Genomic DNA, 17092 nt, shown 5'->3' on the forward strand with positions numbered 1-17092 from the left:
TTAGATGAACTACATTGCTTTCTTCCTCAAAAAAAAAAACATCAATTTGGAGACATTAAACAGAAACGTGAAGTTTTAAGAGTTCCCTCTAGTCACTTCCAAACTTTTTTTCTAATATCTTTTTCTAATCTCTTTGAACTCCCATCTTCTGTAGTTTAATCCAGTTTGTTTAGGATTAAGTTTTTCCAACAAGACACTGCGTATGTTTATGCACGTTATACACACACAAACATCCAACACCGAATGAATTAAAAATCATAATCCTTATAAAGAGCCATAACAATTTCCAGTTCTCTGGAATCAAGAATAAAGGAATTAGCAGCATGATTAAGGCTGAAGTCAGAAAGCATGTCTCTGAATGAACTCCCAAAGGGCTTTGCTGAAAGCTTCCATCTCGGTTTTCAGGCAATTGCCCCTGTTTTGGTGTTTGTTTGGTTTAATTGAAGCCATGTCAGCACGAGCAGCCCCCCCATTCAGCCGGCTCCAACCTCCCTAATCACACAGGTGCAAACAAAAGCACACCAGCACAGCGGCTGTTAAACCAAACAGGCACATAGCCTTGTGAGGTCTGCGTGTTTCTATGGACCTAAGCAACCATCTTTCCGCCTCCACAAAACCGAGCAGGCACTGGGGACACGGAGCAGCAGCATCAGCGCTGAAACACCAGGCAAGCCACTGAGGCAGGCAGAGCCCCTCTGTGCTCTGCAAACACGGCACCCAAACCACTGCTCTGATAGAGAACATGAGCCCCTGCAAACAGCCAAGGAAACACTGCCAGCTCCCTCAGCAGCCTCAGCCCATCACCGTGCCTCACACTCCACCTGCAGCACAGAGGGGCTGGGGTCACTGGAGAAGCCACCCTACCCCTATGGGGTGCTGCAGGCCACCCCAAGTAGGGCAGCCAGCCAAGGGTTTCCCTGGGATCCCTGTGCTTCCTAGCAGAGAGGGCCAGGCTCATCCCACACCATTGCTCAGCATGGGGAATGCTGGGCTCAGACACGGTAACACATAGCTCTGCTGCAACCAGTGATGGAGGCTCATCAGACCCCAAACAGGAGTCACAGCCCTGTCACTTTCTCAGCAACATGCACTAGTGCTGGACTGAGTGAAAGCTCTCACCATCAGACAATTCTAGCTCAAGAGCTAGCACTAGCACAAGCTGCAGGGAGAAAGCAAGGCACCTCCTGTGATGCCCTGTAAAAAAACTGCCAGAGACTGCACTCAGCAGCACAAGTAATTGCTGAGTTCAAGGGGTAAAAATAAACAACATGTCTGAAATGGGAAGTCTATGGACATTTGAGAGAAGCAGGGGGGACAGCCGGGCAGCTGAGACCACATGGGCCATGAAGCAGCCCAGGAAACTTCCCTCGAAACACTGCAAATCCTACTGGTGTTACTCCTTACAAAGCACTTGGGGAGCTGCTGATGAAAACTGCCTTGTAGAACAGGAAAGGGTCCTTTGTTCTGAGGGTACAGACATGAGTTGCAGAGGATAACCACAGCACAGCCGGGTCATTAGCAGAACACAAACATTAACATCCAGGAAAAATACAACACCCCAGTGGGCTACAGGGAACCGCAATTTGTCTACTAAATGTTCCTGTGTTCAGAGACACACATGCATAAACAGAACACAGATGACATCCCTGCAATGCTGCTAAGGGTATCATCTGTCCAGGCTGTAGAATGATGTAGAAGAGAGATTTCATACCTCCTCAAGCAGCTTTCTACAAGCAGCACTAGCTGCATACACCCTTACTGGAATTTGTGTGATGCTGAAGAACTACATTATTGGAGTGCACAGGACTGTAACCTGCCAGTCACAAGTTAAGGCTAAAGCTAATTAAATGAGTTATGGAGGCAGATGACATATGATGCCTTGCTCCAGCACGTCAGCTCTTCTAGCACCTTCCCCTTTTGACTGTGGACATGAAAGACATGACTACCACACATCCAAGATTAGGGCAGTATTTCATGGTACAGGACTGCTTTTCCACTTTTGGGATCAAGGTGAAAGATCAAGGAACACATGGAAGACTGTGGCAGGCAAACAGGAAAACTCTCAACTGCAATACTGCTACAGTCTGCCATCAGTCCTTTTGCTAGGCTGGCAAGATGAGAGCTGTTGTGGGGTGCTGAAAGCTGGGTGCCTTGTGACTCAAGTGTATAGGGGCTACTGAGCTGCACTGAGGCACTGCACAATTCATCTGGACATGTGAGCACCTTTTAGAGTTGTTTTTTGCCTTTGGCAATCTACAGTGGAACTACCCTAACTTCAGCCTTACCCTTCAATATCTTGGGAAGACTCTCTAATGACGTAACCCACTGGGCACTTATGAACTGCCTTTTAGTGTCAGAGTAGTTCATGACAACTGCTTGTTTACATATTGGAATGTGTGTCTCTGTGAAGCAAGGTGGTATGATCCGAACAGATGTAAGGCAGGCTCCCAGATTCCTCTGCAAGCTGAGAACTATCTTGAGGCTGATACCACTGAGGGCAACGACTTTTTCTTAGGTTCACTGGAAGATCAGAAGACCTTGAAAAATTACTACGATTACATTTACTTTAAGTCCATGCGACTTTTCAGGGCACAGATTTCCCCTGCAAAGAAGTAAAAATTTATTAATAGACTGAAATATTTTCACATAGGAAACAGGGAAGCAGGAATGCTACTAACCTTGAGAACATGAAGACCAGCCTCTTGCCTTTTTCCTCCCAACTGCAAATCAATCATCCACTTGGCAGAAAGCTTTTAATCTTATGCCACTTATCAGCAGTAATCATCCCACTTTTTATTTGGAATTTATGAACAAGTATTCTATTATCTTAATAAAAGCTCAAATGCATAGACCTACAAACATCAGGCACCTTAGCACACACCAACACAGGACTCCCACCTATAGCAACCTTCTTTATGCTGTAGAGAAGTCAAGACCACCAGGATTGATATCCATGGTGGAGATACCCAAGTAAGTATGAAGTGCCCACCATGCCATCACTTGCTACCTTTACAGCTACTACTGGAAAGCACAGCTCTCACACCATACTTATATTTCATCCAGCTCTGGAACATGTCATACATACTTCACAGGTTTGAAATCCTCTTGGCTTCCCTGTCAGAAGCGTATCAAATGTCTTAATGCAACACTGCGTAAGAGGTTGTCCATGCATCCAGACTATACATGACTTAATTTAATAAGCAATCCAAAGTCCCTGAGTTACACATCACCTCCTTACACCATTTCTCCAGAAGTCACTGCGTGCTTTTTCTTTCACCAGTTAACACTGCTCTTCCGTAACAGCACCCATGGGTGATCGCATGAGGCATGCCACCCTCTTGTGTCCAAGAGAAGTTTCACTAGTTCCACCCGAAAGCAGGTATCAGGATAGCACTTCACTAGACCAGAGGAAAACAGCCCTCAGGTGTTTGAGCACAGTCTCTACTAAACCTTCTTTGTTGTTGCTGCTGTTTGCATTTAGAAGAAAGTTCAGTAATTCATACTAAGCAAGGAACTTCTGCCAATTAGAAGCAATTTTCAACAAGTAATCACAATAGAGTACCAAAAGCACAAGTATCAAATGGAAATAACATGTAAACATATGTGACATAGTAGTAGATTCAATTAACATGAACAACCACAGAGACAACTCACAATTCAGAAATAGCCTTTTGTCATGAAGTCTTTATGGCTTGACAGAAAAAAAAGTTAGATTTGTTTTTGAAATGGTTAGTGCAATTTTTTATTTGAGAGGTCAGCTATAAGAATTAAACATATGAATCCAGTATGACACCTCAGCTTCCAAGTTGATTTTTAACCTGATCTGAAATATGGCACTGGACTTTTATCTAGAGTCAAGGCATTTGTGATCTCAGAATAAAACCACAGCTATTTCCCCCCAGGAGATGGTGGTAGTGGGGTTCTTTAAGGGATCATTCATATTTCTTATAAAACAGATGAAGGAAAGCCTAGCAGCTTAACAGCATCAGAAGTGCAGCTGAGTGCTTGGCCAGTACCTCTGCAATCCACATATCCATCCATACATAATTCATTTGGAAAAGTGAATGAAGGAAGGAGAAGGCAGCCTCATTGAAGAGATGGGTAATGCAGCATTTGATAACAGTTCTTTCCTGGAAATTCAGACTCCTACAATGTAGCCTTAGGGTTTTACACAAGGAGTGACTACAAACAGCATATTGCCCCAGTACTGTCTGAATTCAGATCCTACTCTCCTGCCATTTCATGCAAAGCAAGAATGAATAACTAAGCTTCTATGCAAAAATCACTGTCACTTTCCTTGACAGTGATGGTGTTAATGGAGAATTTTTAAGTAGCATACACCTTCTTGGAACCAGAAGTCAAGCTTCAAGACACTCACCGTGTCTTCCAACTTTTAGCTGAGTTACCTATTCTCTGACTCAGGAGACTGGGTGCTGGAGCCACCATTTCCTTACACTTATTGCTTTTACAAGCTATATTCATTCCAAGGACACCCAATTCACTAGAGCATCTTTGCTCTTTCCCTTCATTTATCTTTCAAAACAAAGAACTCCCATCAACCCTAATAGAAATCAACATATGCACGCATAGGACATAGACCTTTTAAGGCTACATGGCTGACCAACAGAAAAATACATACACGTAACTGAAATTTTCTTCCATTTAGCAAAAGGTACCAAGTTTTAATTGAGACACGTCAAGCTGTTACCCTTACTTTCTTAAATTCACCTTCTCCCCCTTCCCCCTTAATGAGTGGGGAAGACTTCACTGTGCTTCCCTAAGCAAAATAAGAAATAGATCACATCAAGTTTGCTCCATAGACCAAAAGGTAAAAAAACCAACAATAAAGGACAAACTGGTTCACAGTTAACTATAAATAAAAGTGCAATAAGTGTTCAAGTAGAGTGTAGAGTTTAAGCAAGCTGTACAACCACATTTGGCATAGTCATCTTTTAAAGGCTCTGCGTGGGTCCCTCCCATTACCAACAGGGAGAAAAGGCTGAACACTATTAGCTGGTGCTGGATTTACAGGTCCTCGTCCATTGCCTCTCCCACTACCTGCGTAAGAGTGGCCGTGATTATATGTAAATGGAAATCCACTTGATTCAGGTCCAGTTTGTAAACCATTTCCTACAAAGACAGCAAAAAGGTTATCAGGAGTTCCACAGACTGAAATCACTGCTCCCTTACATAAGTTTAGCAACAGTGAATGCATGGAGTTTGTGGCAACCAGCAAACCCCAAGCAGCAGAAGAAAAAGCCCCTCTGGTACTGCAAGAGCTTACCTTTTGCACCCTCCTAAACTACCTCCCCACCTTCCCTACCTCCACTCCCAACTGAAGCAAGAAAGGTCAGAGCTGCATGCCAGTTCTTTGCCCAACAGAGACTGGAGTCCTGTGAAACTAGACTGGTGCTTTCAAAAACATGCATTGGCTTGTAGCTCACGCACCAAGATGCTCCAGAGAGACAGCAGGGCAGCAGAAGCCAAGAAGAAATCAGCAAAAGCAGACTACACAAAGTTCCTTGTGTCATTCCCCACTACCAGGAACACAGACATAGAAAGCTGCCTTGTCAAGTCCAGCCACAGAAGCAACTCAGCTAGCACCAAGTTCTCATGAACTTAAGCCTTATAAGCATCACTGCTCATGTTTTGCTGGTAAGAAGAGGGACAGAGCTGAAAAGGCAGAATGATGACAGGAAGCACAGGGAGAGAAGGAAGAGACAAAAGGAAATCACTGCATTTAAAAAACACAAAAGAAGCAGGAATAAACCACCAGAAGTTTCAGAAGATATGCTCATGTTCAGTACAACAGCTGTCCACAACCCAAAGCAGGGGCAGTAAGGAATCATCTACACACTAACTGGGCTGAAAGTGAAAGCCTACTCGCCTCCCCCTGGCACTGAGGAAAAACTGGCCTGAAAGCACTGAACCCCTTTGCTCAGGATAATTTATTTTCAGGGGAACAGAAAGAGCTTGTTTTTAATATCAAGTTATGGAATCAGTTTGCTGTCACCAGCAGGGTTTCGCTATACAGCTTCAGGTACTGAGTCTGGACATGAATAGTTGTAAGCTGAGAAGGAACCTCAAGTTCTTGAAGCATTTTCTTATTTAAGCTTCAATGCTTAAATAAATCACAAAATAATCCAACCAGGTCAAACACTGGAATTCAGATTACCACCACTTCTGTTCTGGGGAGCTAAACTGGCAGGAAAGCCATGGTGATTGGCAAGACTGAAGTATTAAAGTTTAAAAAAAACCCAGAACTTCAAGTACTGCAAAAACACTTTGAAACCATCAAAACAATCTAGGATCAGTCAAGTCCCTTCACATAATACAGGCACCTTGAACATTCTGATCTCTTCCTCTTCCAGGGAAGAAATCCTGAAACCATTATCCATTAAATGTTCATGCTTATGTGCTTGCAGATTCAGGCCCCAGCCTAAGAGACTTTTTAGAGCATAGTATACTTTTGCCCCAGAGTGGTGAAACCTTAGCAAGATAAATTTCTTTTTATTAAGTGTTTCTCATCCTTTCACTTCCACAAAATGAAAAAACTTACCCAATGGCCCAAAAGTACATGAACTCATATTACTTGATGCAGAACTATTATTCTGTTCACCCTGTGCCTTCAGAGAAAAGAAAAGGAAAAAAGAAAAAAAAAAAGAAAAAAAAAGAAAAAGAAAAAAGGCATGGATAAGAGAAATTTCACATTTTTACAGGAAGGAGAAATTTCTCCTGTGTTCTTATTGTGAATCCATATGGAATTTATCTGCTACTAGCAATTCATTCATTTTTTATCTATCAAGTCCATTTTTCCAAGAGTCACACCTGATCCCAGCCTGGTATGAAATACTCAGAACAAACAGCACTTTATGCCAGAAGCCTCAAACAGTTTTAACATACCAGTTTGTTCTGCCCCATGTGTTCTGTGTTGGGCTCGCTGAAGTTTGGCACTTCTGAATATACCATGCAGAACCTGGGGAGAAATTAGGATGATGAGGTAGTTCTAAAGCCTAAGGTTCTGCAACTCAAATGTTAACACCTCCCATCACCTAGAAATAACTAATCCAGACCCCACCATTAGCAAGAATTCATAGGTACTAAAAGGCTCTTTGAACCTTTTATGGCTTGTGGTAAAGCTGCCACACCTTCCTGGGGAGGGTGTTTGTTTCAGTCAAGCAGAGGCAAATACACAGTTATCTAGGAGGTAAAATGGCCTAAAGAAAACGAAAGGTGATGAAAGGGCTCCATCCACCTCTCTTCCAGCTGCACAGTCTTGGCCAGCACCCACTCACAAGGTTACCTGAGACAGTCACCCAGTCTGCTCCCAGATTGTGACTCCATTAGATCTCTAGGGAAAACTTTTATGTTCCCACACACTTCCACATGATGGAGTGCCCCATTAACATAACAGCACAGAGGAATCCAAAACAGGGAATGAAAACATCCTTTTCCACCCAAGGGGACTATGAAGGAACAGGCCCACCAACTCATCACATGGAAATTATGGCAGAGGGGAAGAAAGATTTGGATCATTACACAGCTTGGAGTGACTAAGAAATGGAGCACTCCCCTCCTGCTGGGAGGCACAACCCAGATAAGGACTCGCCTCTCTGCAGCCTGCTGGAAGGTAAGCAAACTGGCTGATGCTTCTGAAGCAACAATGGTTTTATACCAAAGGAAATCTACAGGTCATCACTTACAAAATCCAGCTGAATATGGGATATTTCTGAACCATCCAAGAAGAAAGGTGGCCACCCCAGAGTCCCACTTCCCTGATCACAACAAGGCCTTCCACAGCTCTTTGTGCAACCACAGTAGCACTCTTCCGGTTAGAAAACTGTTGCTATTTCTTCCTGTTGTTTGTCGAGTGTGTTACTCATGCTTGTTCTTAATCAGGAGGAGTCACCACCTCAGTTTGTGGGCAGTTTAAAGAAGGTTTAATGAAGCTTGCTTCTGTTTAGATATGATTCACTGGAGTTACCTCTCTCTTCCTTCTTTGCACTGCCTGTCTCTCAAGCATGATACACACACACCAAAATAAAGCGGCTAATCAAGCTGAGGCCTAGGTAAGAAATGCAGATTAAGTCCCTTGTCATTTATACACCTTCTCCCTCTAGGTAAAAAACAGACCTGTGCCAGTAATGGAGGCTGATTTTCCTCAACCTACCTAGAATTCAGAGAGGGTCAGAGCTCATTACCACATGGACACTTGCACCACAGTTGCCTGTGCTGTACCTATTCATGACCATGTACTAAGAGCCACCATGTCTCGTACTTACCACGATGCTCTAAGAGGACACAACACCACAAGTATGAACATACAATACTTACTCCCCAATTTTATGCAGCTCCCCTCCTCGTCCTGTATAAAGTGTCAGGCATCCTTTCCACAGGGATGCATACCTGGCCAAAGAAAAGGGAAGCAAAGCAGTCTTAGTGAATCAGAATTACCACTGCTGAAGAAAGCGGAGGTGTGCTGTCTTCCGTGAGTTAATAAGTATTACATACCAACATAAATGGATTAAAAAATTTCCCAGGGACTCCAACTTCACTGAGCTAGAAGTTGATGGATCCCCATATTTTACTTCTAGCAAAAGGTACTGGAAGCTCAGGTGACTCTTTTGGTAATTCCAGGAAAGCAGCCAATTATGAGATTGGATGCTTCTTCCTTGGCTGAAGCAATCCTTATGACTAGTCCTGCAGAGGAAAGGCATTTTGCCAAAAGTGGTATAGCAGCATCTGTGTTACCATTCAGAGATAACTCTCAGTATGAGCCAGAAAGAATCACCTTTGTTCACTGTATATATAGATACTACTATAGAATGAGTATGACAAGAAGCGCTTACTTTTTCGGTATAGGTCCTTACCAGATATATGTGTTGGGGGGTTTTAAGGCACAAGTTTGACCATCATGTTCCAAGTGAAGTGTAGAAATGCAATGAAATCATTTTTGGATTGCAGAAACATTCACTTACAAGACAGCATGAGAGCACTCCGGTCTTTATAGTGGCACTTCAAGCACTGGAATTTAAGTGATGCAAAACTTCCTGCATAATTGTTCGCTTCGGTGAGGGGCATCATGTATAGGAAGAAAATAATGAAAATACAGACCAGAAACCCAGGAGCAATGCAAGGGAGTTAACAGGACCATGGGTGTCTTCTAGCAAAGGAATAGGGAGCCCCAGCAACTGCACTCTCAGGAGTCACAGATAATCTGGAGAAGGCACCACTTTATTATGCTCCAGGTCTACCTCTAGAACACAGATAACCAACCTTCCTCTTGCCCTTTGCTTTATCTGCTGAGACTGGGAGCCATCCAGTTGCACACAGAGCCTCAAAGAGAGGCACCAGGGAGGAATCAGGCCAGCAGAACAGGACTGCAATGCCAATACAATGATAACCTTCTCTGTACTTCAACATGAGCAGTAAAGCATAGTATCTACATTTACAGTGCCTATCTTGGGAGTTTTCCATCCAGAAGCAGGATTAATGTGCTTCATAAAGCTACCTTCCACTTTAAAGATTCCCTTTATGCATAACCTTTAATAACCAGCTAGTTGGACAGTCTTGTGGCAGAGCACAAGGGAACAGAGCTACCAACTAAGCCAAACATACATTTACTGGGACAAGATTCAGCACATCATGGGACTGATAACTTCCAGCACAAAGTTATTCCACATATGCAAGCATTTGTTTTTGTCTCAGGAAGAGTTGGCTATAAAGCACAAAATTCCAGAACTTACTTCAAATTTAGAAAATCTTAACCACAACAGCTACTTGTAAATGGGTTTAATCAGCCAATGACAAAAATCAGCCACAGTGTCTGCTCTGCAGAGGAATGCATCTATAAAACTTGAAATTCAGCAGAAAAAAAAGAGATATGTTTTCATGTGGGGTCTAACTAAGCTTTTCTACTTATAATAGCGTGCATCTTGAAAAGTGAGATTAGCCTACAGAGCTGAAACTTACCTGCCGTTTAATGGCAACATCACATTCTCAGTCCTATTTAAGTACAGGATCGTGTTTGGAGAACCCTGCATGGCAGCACGAGGGCATTTTTTGAGCTTCTGCAATTTCACTCACTACATAGTCCTAAGTAAACATGCAATTCATTTAAATGAAGGCATGACTTAGCCACCCACCAGAACAGTGATGTCAGCTCATGAATTTAATTCACACAAGCCAACTTCACTTTTCAACACAAAGGGGTGCAATGACCCTCCCATTTGTTGCACTGAAACACCAGAGCAGCTACTGCAAGCCAGCCACAGTGACACTGCTGAACAGTGTCATTAGTTTGTTTCAACGTCATCTACACACAGGGCTTTGTGCTGGCCCAAGCTCTGATTTAGTTCCACCCACAGTGCCTCAGCACTCCACGTGTTCTTCACGCAAGCAGGCTTCCTCAGAACCACCTCTGCTGAGGAGTCAGGCTCTCTCTTGTAAAAGGACATTAGCATAGTAGGAAGCAGCTGTAGTTTTGGTGGCAAAGGTTATCCTATTTCATGTCAAAACCAAAAATTACACTCAGATAAACAAGAGCAGCTCAGTTAGCAGCTCCACTGAGTAACCTTTTACCTACTTTTTCACAAAAACAAATTAAGAAGATCTTACACACTGTGTAGCTCCACCACCTCCTGGAGTGCTGTAGGCCAAGGGATCAATGTAATGCATTTCTAAGTGTAACTTAACTGGCATAAAGAACTCAAATTAAAATGACTTAACACTTTGCTATTGACAACTTAAGTGACATGGTAACGGATTTTCAAGCTGAATCTAGTATGTTTTCTTACAACATAAGGTTTTGGTTTGGAGATTTTTTCAATTAAAACAGCTCTGAAATAAGTTAACTGCACCTCACCAAACTAATAATGCTCTATAATGTAGCCATAGCATGAATGTTTACAGTAAAACTGAAAGGTTCTCCTCTGCCTGTCATTTCTGTTAAACCCATTGCAATGAAAATCAACTTTTCTGCATGAGAGAGATTAATCATCCCCTTCATCCATTAAGGAGCCGACTGCTAGAGTAAAGAATTGGCTGTGAAAATAAAAACATGCTTTTGACTTCCCTGTTTGATTTACATACCAGGACTGACTGTTGTATTCACCCCCCACCCCAAAAGAAGTATTTTCCCTGACAGCTATTTCTAAAGCCAAACCAAGTCTCCTATTAAACACCACCTCCTCATTAAAAATACAAGCCCCTCCTAGCCGTCTACCTACTATATGCTCAAGCCAGGCGCATTCTGGGGTGGAAAAGGTGGTGGGATCTCAGGGTGCCACCTGGCTAACAAGAGAGCCGGGCCAAGGGTGTCCAGCTCTGTCATCCGCTCCTCTCAAGAGGCTGCCGAGCTAATCAGAACCCCGCACCTCCACCTCATTGACAAAGGACTCCCCGACCCATCGTGCCCTGGAACGGAGCGCAGGCAGCGCCCGGCCGGTCTGGGCAGCGGGGCGGCGGGCCCGGCCCCGTACGCACCCTTTAGTCAGGCGGATGATGTCCCCCGGCTGGATGAGGCCGCCGATCTCGTCCCACACGGAGATGGTGATGCTGCCCGTCTTGTCCGCCACTTTGCAGGACCTCACCTCATGCCCGTCCTTCGTCTTGGTGACTCGCCCTGCAGGGAGAACGGCGGATCAGGGGAGCCGGGGGGGCGTAGGCACGGCACATAGCACGGCCTGGCCCCGACAGCCCCCCCCCCCCCCCCCCCCCCCCCGGGCGACACGCATGGGCGGCCCGGGGGTGGGGCGTGCCGGACGCCACTTACCGATCTCCAGCACAATAAAGATGACATTTAAGTTTTTCAGTCCGGGTTTTATGTCTTTTATAAGGAAGTATGTATCGCTCGCCGCGCTCATAATGCGGCCGGCAAGGGGGGCAGGGCTGACGGGGCGGGCCGAGCCCGCATCCCGCGGGGGAACAGCGGCAGCAACGCAAAGCCGGGCAGGGGGGCACCGGCAACCCTCACAGGGGACGGGGACACGAGCACAGAGGGGCTGCGCGGTAACTCTGCGGGCACCCCGACCCCCACAGCTCCCAGTCCGGACCAACACTACGAAGAAGCCCTCCCACACCCTCCCGCTCCCGCCGGCACTGAGGAGCACATGTGCGCGGCGTTCGCATTTATGGCAACAGGGCGAGACCACCCCGGACGCCGGGTGGGGGGAAGAAGGAATGACAGTGCCGAATGGAACCGTCCTGGGCACGCGGAGCGCCGGGACTGGGGAGCGAGCTAGAGCCGCACGCTGATTGGGCCGCCCTGCGGCCATCTTGTATTGGTCGGGGAGCTGACGAGAGAGATGTGGTGGCTGCTGAGGCGAGCCGAGCCGAGCTGGGTAGGGCAAGGGCTGGGGTGAACGTTCCTCGGGAGCAGCCGTGGCTTGGCTCTTTCATTCACTCACTGCGTTTATTTCTTCCGCGAAACAGCCCAGCAGCACCCCGAGTGCGGGCAGAGAAGCAGAGGGCTGTTAAGTAGCGACTCGCCTCCTCGTCGCGCCATTTTAAGTCCTGGTTGTGACACCGAGAGAGGTCTTGCGGAGATTTCTTGGGGGCCGAGTTCTCAACAGTTCCGGCCTCATTCGCTGAAAATACACATTTAGGAAGAGGATGGGTTTATGGGAGTGCCCGCTAGGGGTGGGTTTGTTTTTATTCGGGGGAAGTGTCCCCACCAAGCAGAAATGACAGTTGCAGGGACTGAAGGGGGGAGCAGAAGTGCTGTGTGGTACCTCAGGGCTTTGCAGGGCTGCACCGCAACCTAGTAGTACTGGGACTACATGTTCAGTGGATGTAGGGAAAGCTCAGGGTTATGCAGAAGTTTATTGTACTGAAAATGTGAGTCAAAGTCCTCTTGAACACTGAAAACACTATCAAAGTGCCCTGAACTCTTAAACAGGAACCTTCTGGGGAGACAAGTTATCTGACGTTGGTTAGAGGCTGGGTCAACCATGAGGGGCGGGCAGCATCTCCATGGGGAAGGCTGGTAAGATGGTGGACTAACAACAAGTTCCCCCAGCCTTGTGATGGTCTTGGCTGGAAGGTTCTGAGGAAGTGGCTCCCTGCCACAGAACAGCCCAAAGAGATGCAGATGAATTACAAATTCAGCTCTCCCCCTTAGGAAAGGTAGCAGGGTGCAGAATGTGGACTTTGCTTCTCTTTTCCAGAGCCAGACTTAGCTAGTTGGGCTTTCACCTTCTGTAAGCAGAAATCCATAGATGACAGCAGTTGTGAAATTCTTGGCCACACATTCTGCCACATTGGAGCCTTGGTCGAACTTGTGCAATGCTTATCTGTAGGCAGTGGAGCAGCGCTGCTGGGTACAACTCGGAGCTTGGAATAAAACGTGCTGCTTGCAGGAATCTGAAAGGAAAGTGACATGAGCCACAGGAGATTTTGCTTGAAGTCCCAAAAAGCTTACTCCACATCTGTCCTGAATCATTCAGTCAGTGCATATGGGGGGATGACAGACTCCCTCAGTGGCCTCTCTCTTGACTGGCTCTGTAAATTTAAACTGGTAACGCTAAAACCTTCAGAGTGATCAGCTGTATGTCAATGCATGAATAGCTTTAATTTAGTCAATTCAGAAGGAGTTCAATCCAAACTCCAGCAAAAACAGTGTCCCTGGCAAAGGCTGCAGAAAAATTGCTGTAGAAGTAGCAAAAATTTTCTATACAGATGAGATTTTTCTGCCCTCCTCTCTACCTTTTGTCTGCCCCATATATTTTGAGCCCTTGAGAAAGAATCACTTTGCACCCTGTGTATTCAACCGCAAGTACAGTAGGACCCTGTCTTGGATCACTCCAGGTGCTACCAAAACATGACTCTCAGTACCAGAATGTCTGGAACAGGACAGCCAAAGGCCATATACTGCTCTGCTTCAGGAAGCAAAACCCAGTGGAAAACCTCCGGAAGAGGACAGCCAAAGGCCATATACTGCTCTGCTTCAGGGAGCAAAACCCAATGGAAGACCTCCGGAGCAGGACAGCCAAGGGCCATATACTGCTCTGCTTCAGGGAGCAAAACCCAGTGGAAAACCTCCACAACAGGTCCCAGCTCTTGTGTTCTGACTTAACAGGAAGTGAGAAAAAAGGGAGAAGGATCATAGAGCAGATCTCATTGGAGATTTGAAGAGAATCCTTCATTTTGTATGAAAAAAATACCTTATGGCAAATGTTGGGTAGAGAGGAAGCCATGAGGGTGGTTAGTTCAAAAGCAAAAACCCTAATGCATGCTTCACCAAAACACACTTCTAGTCATAAGTCACTGGTAAGGTAGTTTCAGGGGGACATCTGTCCAGGAAGACAAGTGTCGGTGTAATACAGGAGCTGAGAGAGGTGCGAAGGGCACCAGACATGGGCTACCAAGCCACCTTGCAGTTCTACTCAGTATACTTGCACACAAGCTACCTTTGTGTCAGGGAGTGTTTCTCTGCAACACATCATGCCCAGGCTGCCTGGTGTTCACCACACAAGCCAAATTTAGCCTGTAGTGCATGTCTGCAGCAAGGGTTCCACTGATGAAATTAAATCTCTTTCCAAGCTCATTTGCTTGCTGCGGAACATTTTTCTTCTGTGTGCAGGATGCAGCTGTTTGTAGGCTGAGACTCATGAGAGTGTTTCAGTCCAAAGCAAAATCAGGGTTGAGTTTTAAAAGAGTTCTCTGCAGTCACAAGTCTGGCAGAAGTCCCATGCACCTCAACAGGTCTGGAATTTCACCCTCTGGCTGTAATGCAGTTACTCTAGCACAGACATCGGTCCAAACTGCCTTTTTTCTACCGGTTGCTCAGTATTCAGTGCTTCTGGAGTCCCAGAGCAGATCTTCCCACAAGAAGTCTGCGAGCAAGAGCTGATGTTTAATATTTTATTGTACACAGATACTAAAAATGTACAGAAGCCTGCAAACACCACCTTTAACCAAGTCTTACCAGCCCGTTACCATACATCTGACAAGCTCCTAAATGAAGCTACAGGTTCAGTCAGCTGGTTTTTAACATTGATGACACTTTAGCTCCCTGATGCCACTTCACAGTGGCAGCCAGTCCAGCATTATGGAGACCCCAGAAAACAATGGTTTGGTTCCTTCAGCATCTCTTAAGCACCCCGTGTTCAGCCACTGGGGTCAAGATTTCCCTCAAGGAAATATGAATGACTTCAGGTGAAGCCACACGGGCTTGAGGGGAACATGAGCCAGAAGTCAGATGCCTGAAGCAGGAAGGGCTGTGGGGTGTCTGACGCCAGGATTTCAGGCAGCTTTTTCTACCACCTACCTAGCTGTTAGCTGAGTGAGCTGACTGAGTACCACAGCATCACACCGTACCACAAGAGAAAAAACCAAACAACTAAAAATGAGAGAAAAAGCAACTGCAAAGTAAACATTCTGAATTTGCAGCAATCTTTCCAGAGGAGCCACATGCATGTCCTGCAGCACTAATGCAGCCTTTTCATCTTAGGCAACACACGTTCTAGCAGATGTTTAGGATGGACTTACATGAAATCCCTGATGTGGGGCAATTCTAGGCAACTTCCCTGCTCAGCTGTGAATCTGGGCTTGGACCACAGGAATTTGGATCAAAATTTCTTCCATACAGATGGAGACATAGGAGTTGGTGTGGCTTCATCTTTTCCATGACAGATCCAAAGGTCAGTGCAGGGGGCATGTCAGGGACATGAGCTGGAAGGAGTGGGAGAGAAGGGCGGCCTAGAGGGAAGATCATGAGGGGAGATGGGTGGCTGTGAGGTGTGATAGGCAGTCATGAGGGGAGATCATAAGGTGACAGAGGGGCAGCCATGATGGAAAATCATGAGGGGAAAGGAGGGATGGCCATGAGGAGTGAAGGGTGGTCATGAGGGGAGAGGAGGTGCAGACATGAGAAGTTGTAAGGGGAGAGGAGGGTCAGCCATGAGGGCAGATTGTGAAGGGAGAGGAGGGACAGCCATGAGAGGAGATTATGAGAGGGCAGGAGGGGCGGCCATGAGGCAAGATTATGAGGGGAGAGGAGGGGTGCCCGTGAGGGGAGATTGTGAGGGGAGAGGAGGGGCAGCCTTGAGGGGACGTTATACGGGGAAAGGATGGGCAGCCATGAGAGGTGAGGAGCCATTGTGAAGAGAGATTGTGAGGGCAAAAGAGAGGCAGCCATGAGGGAAGATTATGAAGACAGAGGCAGGGGCATCCATGGGGGGTGAGGGGTGGCAGCTATACAGTGTGGGCCACTATGGGGGGCAAATGAGGGGTGACTGCGAGTGGAGGGAGATCTTGAGGGGCAGCCATAGGTGGAGATCAGTTTGTCCTTAGTGACACAGTTTAAGGGTTGGCTTGGTAGTCCTGAGTAATGGTTGGACTTAATGATATTAAAGATCTCTTTCAACCAGGTTGATTCTGTAATTCTGTGACTACGCACAAGAAGTCTCAAAAGATTTGTGGGCTTTAAAACTAAACTCACAGCTGCTGTTATTCGGGTCTCTAACAAGTGCTACAGCAGAAAACAGATCTCACAACTTTGCTCCTTCATCAGACTGATCTCTTCTTAAAAGGTTTAACAAGTGCAAATGGAGGGATTAGCACTTTCCCACTGTAGCTGTGCCAGAATAACCCCCCACTGTGATCATGAAGACACTAGTCACAGTTGCCTAAACCAGTTCAGTAACTCCTGTTTACATGGGGAAAATAGATACAAGCTTTACCCCAGCAAAAACATGGAGTGATCCCTTGAAGCAGCCCCACTGCCGTGGTTGGTTGGCTGGTAAGAGAGGCAGGTGCTTCAAGTCAGAGGAAGAAGGCAGTTCCAGTGGGGCACAGAGCTGTCTGCACAGACCTCTCTGCCTTTCCGCCAAGTGAGCTGAGTCACTAGTTTCACACAGACATGGCTCAGCGCAGGGCAGTCAGCACTAGGGAGTTGTCTGAAGTGGCTGAGAAACCTTAAAATACCAGCGAGGCAAGCCCTTTCCTACTGGTGTTTGACAGAGAAAGGCAACATTTCAAATTGCTTTGCAGCTGCAATCTCCTTTTACCAGCCCTTGTGGGCTAGCTCTCCAGTTTGTCCCATGACACCCCCATGGCAGCAACATACGCCCTTAGAGATGAGGATCTCTTT

General features: G+C 46.1%; 1 protein-coding gene across 1 annotated transcript; it reads right to left on the bottom strand.

Moving 5' to 3' along the window:
• Positions 1 to 2803: 2803 nt before the first annotated feature.
• On the bottom strand, positions 2804 to 12051 carry NABP1 (nucleic acid binding protein 1). Its single transcript, XM_061457309.1, has 6 exons — positions 11774 to 12051; positions 11485 to 11623; positions 8335 to 8406; positions 6904 to 6976; positions 6560 to 6626; positions 2804 to 5130 (listed from the first exon to the last, which is right to left on the bottom strand). Exons 1-6 carry the CDS (start codon positions 11862 to 11864, stop codon positions 4946 to 4948), a joined length of 627 nt encoding a protein of 208 aa, XP_061313293.1. The 5' UTR covers positions 11865 to 12051; the 3' UTR covers positions 2804 to 4945.
• Positions 12052 to 17092: the final 5041 nt, after the last annotated feature.

The sequence above is a fragment of the Pezoporus flaviventris genome, unplaced genomic scaffold, assembly GCF_033815535.1.
Source record: "Pezoporus flaviventris isolate CSIRO_AGI_PZ_B2104156 unplaced genomic scaffold, CSIRO_AGI_Pfla_v1 ptg000001l, whole genome shotgun sequence".
Taxonomy (NCBI): domain Eukaryota; kingdom Metazoa; phylum Chordata; class Aves; order Psittaciformes; family Psittacidae; genus Pezoporus; species Pezoporus flaviventris.